This window comes from Cygnus olor, chromosome 1 (assembly GCF_009769625.2).
Source record: "Cygnus olor isolate bCygOlo1 chromosome 1, bCygOlo1.pri.v2, whole genome shotgun sequence".
In the NCBI taxonomy this organism is placed as follows: Eukaryota; Metazoa; Chordata; class Aves; order Anseriformes; family Anatidae; genus Cygnus; species Cygnus olor.
In genome coordinates this window covers 10,256,370-10,262,369 of record NC_049169.1, presented here as the reverse complement: position 1 = coordinate 10,262,369, position 6,000 = coordinate 10,256,370, and the positions used below count along the sequence as shown (strand labels likewise).

The following is a 6,000-nucleotide window of genomic DNA, read 5'->3' as shown; positions in this document are numbered from 1 at the left end:
TAGCTTAAACCCTGCAATAGAACTGCAAGAAAATATTATTTCATGAATTCTCTGCACTTTGCTGAGTGCTTTAACTGAACAAACATACATTCTTTTTTAAACATTATTAATTATTTTAAAAGAAGCATATTATTTAATCATTCTCCATGTGTGTATGAAAGGATATTTGAATTTTCTTTCTGTAAGCTACAGAAAGCTGGAGCTACATTCAACTAAACCTACAGCTTCCATGGCAGCTAATTTCAACTGTCTTTCTGTCTTGTGAAGTTCTAAGCATGTCAGAATTTTTTTCTAAGCATTTCCACAGTGTGGGGTTAAGTGTTGGTCATAGCCATGAATGTTTCCTCAGAAAGAGGTAGCCAATACTACCTGGCTACTTAAAATGTGCAGAGTTAGGCCACATTTTCAATTCACCTTTTCTTCTCAGTGAGGAAGCAAAACTCTGTATATTCCTGTAACTGTGCTGATATCAGTACATTTATTTGTTCTCTGTACAGGAAGCCACAGGTGAAGCTGGGTGAAGATATTAAAAAGCTACATGTGTTTCTGACATGTTTGCAGAAAGGATTTGAAGAACTAACCTCTCCTTATTTAAAAATGAAATGTGGGACACTAGTGGAGGTGCAGATACCCTGGGAGGTGAGCTGGTGCTAAAATAGGAACAGCAGATGAATACAGGTAGTGTGTGCATCATTATGATAAAAATATTGTAGTCAGCAAATGGGAAATTTCAATCAGCAAAATAGGTTTTCATGTTAATTAGAGAAAATAAACCAAAACAGATATTTTAAATATTTATTTGTCAGACTGAAGTAACAGCCTTTATACAGCACAATTTGCATAATTTCTCAAGATACATCTTGTATACAATCACAAAAACATGACATGGATTTATACATAAAGTGAAAACTGAGACAGATTTACAAGCATTTTTGTACAATTCTCATACTGCTTTGTTTCAGTTTTTACAACCTTTAGAACAAGCCTGTTTTTTGTTTTTTTTTTTTAATTCATTGTTTTTGTTTGTTTTTGTCTGATGAATTTGGAAGCAAAATAAAACATAAAGAAAATTCAAAAAAAAATGAATGTTAACAAACTGCCATCTATGCATGCAACATTCACTGTGGAAACATTACATTTCTTCAAAGACTAATCTTTTTTGTGTGTGTGTTTTTGTGATTTTTTGTGTGTGTTTTTGGATTTTTTTTAAACATTGGGTATGCTGTACACATTGTCCGTAGCATGACAGCACACGCGCTAGTCAGCCATTGTTGAGCACCTGAGCACATCACTGAACATCTATAAGATACAATCAAATAAGGACACATTCACATGCTTGGATGTCAGATGGAGCTAATAATTTAAACTCAGATTGTTTTACAAAAATGTGTACTTATTTACAGGGTAACAAATTAAGAAAACAGCTTTCTCTCAAATCTTCTATTTTGAGTTATGGATATCTATATATAATATAACTTTTGAGCTCATCAGCATATCTGCTTATTAATATTTTAAAAATAATAAACCAAAACGTAGAAAACATCAAAATGCTTTTTATGACTTAAAGAGAGAGTATCCGGATTTGCCTATTCCATCTGTTTTCCTTCTAAAGGCAGCATGTATTCTTAAAGAGCAACAGATCCTACATGCCAGGTGTATCAAAAATTCACAAGGCATGGACGAATAGGGTTTAAATATAATGTAGATGGATACTTACACTAAATTTCCTCTCTGTTTCATTACCTTTATAAGTTACACTCACACAAATGCAAATTTTCTCTGTTATTCACATAGGTATGTACATATCTAGATATATACTCAAATAATGGAATCTGGGACATTCAGCATTGTAGCAATGAAAATAAAGTACTTGAAAATAGTGTCAGTTATGATTCAAATAATAATTTAAAAAAATACTATTAACATCTTTATGATATCTCCATGAAACTAAATCCTAATTAAATAATCTCTATTGGGCACACACTAGCGTATAATATAATAGATGTCTTCTTTTTCTTCATCATCATCCTCAAAGTAAGAATCAATATCAGCTGGTTACCAGCTACCATATCCCACAGCCTAACCATGCAAACACCCAGCATCCAGAAAAATAACTCAAATATTTCATAGGTCTTGATTTAAAGCCAGTTTAAGTGAACAGAACAGTTGTTATTGACTTTAGCTGGTTTGGATTGGGTTTTTGTTTCTTCCACACTAGATCCATGCAATGTAAAAATGTGGGTAATAATAAAGAAACAGCACTCATTGCCCCTGGATACTATCCCTTTAGAGTGTAATGATAAAGAACTAGCTCAACATTCATCATAGAAACTCTCATGTCTAGTTTTAACCTGGAAAAAAAAAAAAAAAAAAAGTTTGTTTGCTGCTTATTGTATGCATAATAATAATGATAACATTAGAAATCCCTGTCATTTGTAAACACACACACTGTGCTTCTGCTCATTTTTCATGTTTCCACTATACAAGGGCTTGAACAAAGAAGCAGCTTCAATCTCTGTCGACTCAGCAGATTTATGAATAAAAAAGTTTAAATACCTTTGCTATTGCCTCCCTGCAACATGCATCCTTGAAGCAACTGTAGAAATGTGTGAACTCATTAATAATCAATCACTCAGAAATGATAGAAGCTCTTGCCACATCTAAGCATTTTTGGCCAGATAACAGAAACAAAAAATAATGAGAAAAAAGTGAAAAAAATATACTAAGATATATACAAAAAAAGTAAAAAAATACTAATAGTCCTTGTTTGATAATTTTTTAAAAAACGTCACAAGAGAGTTTTTCCTGACTTCATTCATAAAACAAGAAAAAAAAAGAAAAAAAAGCATTCAAACATGAATCTGTGTTGCATAGTGTGATTCCAGTACAACCTAGAAATTTGGTCAAAAAAAGGAACTTGGCACACTTTGGAAGCATCCTCTGACCTCTGAATGATGCTGCCTCAAAAAAGAGAGAGTGTATGGGCCCAGGTCTGTCACTAGCCTGTCCTATGTGACATCAAAAGAGCCCTATCCTTGCTGCATCTGGCTGAGGCAGTGCCTCATTCCTGACAAACTCTACTCTTTGCTTTTCATGATGGGAATCCAAAACTACCATTTCAAAATCCAGCAACATTTTGTGTATTTTTCATAGAATTAATAATGCTTGAATTAAACCAGTTGCTGACAGCTGATTAGCAGGCAAAAGTAGTTGTTCCATACAGCCACAGCTATACCAACCAACACAACTACATTATAAAAATATTGGCCACATTTGTATGTGTGTGAGAGCAAAGCATGCCTGTCTGCTTTCTCAATTAAGAGTGATGATTACAGGCTTCCCAGTAAGGCAGCGAGATAGTGCTCGTTCCTGCTGGAAATCTCCATAGCAACTACCAGCATGACTTGCTGTCTTTATAATAAATCTTAGCAAGAACAAAATTACCAGCAGTTTGCACAAAATTGCACACCTCATGGCTTGTACTTCACACAGTAATTGAAACTGGACTGTTTTTTTTTTTTAAAGCAAAACAAAGCAAACAAAAAAAAATATCCCACACTATAGCCATCAGGAATGCAAAATAACCCACCAAAAGAGCAACACATCAAATATATCCACATACGATTTTTTGGTTTGATTGGGGATTTTTTTTTCTTTTAAGTATTTATCATCTTATAAAAAGATACACAACATCAAAACATGTAGGATGTTTACAATAACTCCAGATGACTGTTTTAAAATATATGAGAGGTAGGGTATACATATATTGGTGAAAGCATAAAATTCAACATCAAAGCACACATCCCACTTCCACTATCAGTGATGTTGTGTTTTTAAGTTATCACATAAGATTTAGATAAGACTGTTCTGCTTGGAAGTCAAGCAGGCTACTAGAAGGTTATGAACAAGTTAATGGCAGTTTTCTTGGTGTATATCCTTAAATTTTTTCTGTTTCTTCTCATCTTCCTTTTTGATGCTGTTATTTTAAGTTGGTAAATATAAATCAAAAACTGCATGTGGGAAGTGTCTCCAGATTAATTAGTGTGGCTTTTTCATGGCCAGTCCAGCTTCTGAATGAGTTGAGCCTTATTTTTGCTTTTTTAAGCATATATTATTTTCCAAAATAATATTTTCAATTGGTCTCGTACAACCTGTGGAAGTGTGCTACATATAATGATATTTAGAAGACATATGAAGACATACATTAAATGATTTGTGAAATGTCCTTATTGGTCAAGAAAAACAAAAGTCTGAAGTGCAGAATTTAGGTAATTTTCTTTTTAAATATGCAAAGGTCATGAGGTAATATTTCAAGGGAAACCACTTTCTAATGAACTGTGAAATATTAACTGACTTCTGAGTAACAAGGGGGATAATACTATATTGAATCTTGTTTTTTAAAAAAAATGCTACACTTTCAGGAATGGAAGAAAAAAGCTCTCCTTTCTTCTCCAGAAATAGTAAGAAGGAAAATGTAACACATAGACTAAACCATCCCATGCAATAGTTTTTGTCCAAAGAGAGCTAACTGCTCAGTTGCAAACCCCTGAAAACGGGACTTTGACTGTGGAAGTGTTGGTAGTCTTAAGTGTTACAAGTTACCTTCCTGTTTACTTCTTTCGTAACTCAGTACTCAGATATTCACCTGAGATAGTAAGAGGATATTCTCAACTCTCCTTAATGCAAGAGCCTCCAGGCAGTAACTGTCCTTGTATCCCTTTCCTTAGATTTGAGGCAATGTTGATACAGAGCACAGTGGGTCTACTGCTCCAAACTGCCTATAGGATAGTCTAGAGTTCATTATCTCTGTACAGGTTTGGAATAAGACTGATTGCTGAAAAATAGAAGAACTACTTGAAATAGTTGTGCTAGTCCACAGTGCTTAAATCTCCTCAATTCCAAACTTTGTTAAAGCTGCTGGGAAGGTGAAGTACCGTGACACTGACATCAAAACAAGATTTTTTTCTTCCTGATGTATTGCATTTTACATCTTGACATTTCTCTTTAAAACCACATCCCAAATTATAGACCATTAGTATAGTTTTTTCCATTACATTCTAGGACAGTGGTTTATATCCATTAATATACAGAAACATATGAAACAATCGGGTCTAATTCTCCACAACGTAGTACTTAAAGGAAAAAGAAAGAAGGAAAGAAGGAACATAAAATAACATTACCACTCTTACAAACACCTAGCAGTTTGTGTCAAGTGGCATAATCTCACTACAGCAAATTATCAGAGATCCTAAGTGCAGAGGAACAAGTTTGCACTTCTGATAAGTGAGATTTGGAAAGTCAGTCACCCCAGGTGCTTTTGCATAAAATGATCTCCTTCTGGTTGCACAGAAAACCAGACTGCTCTTTCCATCACACTACCTCCAGCTGCAGCTGAACTCTACATTAACACCTGCCTTCCAGCCTTCATTATTTCCTTCACAGTTACTCTCTTCACAAAGAGTCCAACAACAGAGAGCCCTCATAGCAGTCTTCATTTCAAACAGCCTCACTTTAGCTTCTGGGCTCAGTTTTTGTTGTTGTTGTTGTTGTTGTTTGTGTTTTTTACTTTGCTGTCTCTTACAGCAAAACAGGTGTACTAGCCCTCAGTTAAGTGTGCTATGTAGCCCAGAGACTGCTCTTTTCTACTTTGTATTCTGAAAGACTAGCTAAATACAATGATATCAAACTATAGTCTTGGAGTGATGCTGTTTATAGCAGACACTGAAGGTTTTGTGCCCCAACAGCTCTGCTCAGTGTGCTTGTGTAGAACTGACCAACAGTTTGTGCCAGTTTACTATTCTTTTCCTTAGATCCACTTTGTCAAGCCAGATATAAGCTTCCCCAATCAGTGTCTTTTTCATAAACTTCCCTCCATTGGAGACAAGCAGAATCTGGGAAAATAATAATAATTAAAAATATATAGTTATTAGTGTGCATAGTAACATGCTGTATTTGTTGGCAAACATGAAAGATTCAGAAATACTAAGCTCTGTTTTGGTA

At 34.5% G+C, this 6,000-nt stretch overlaps 1 protein-coding gene across 6 annotated transcripts in view; it reads right to left on the bottom strand.

The window, feature by feature from the left end:
* Positions 1 to 969: 969 nt before the first annotated feature.
* Positions 970 to 6,000, bottom strand: part of PCLO (piccolo presynaptic cytomatrix protein) — a 372,356-nt gene continuing 367,325 nt past the window's right edge. For all 6 annotated transcript variants that reach the window (XM_040548286.1, XM_040548292.1, XM_040548308.1 and 3 more), the window contains one exon: positions 970 to 5,891. In XM_040548286.1, the coding sequence (XP_040404220.1) occupies positions 5,751 to 5,891 (141 nt within the window). In that variant the 3' untranslated portion in view covers positions 970 to 5,750. The remainder of the gene's footprint in view (positions 5,892 to 6,000) is intronic.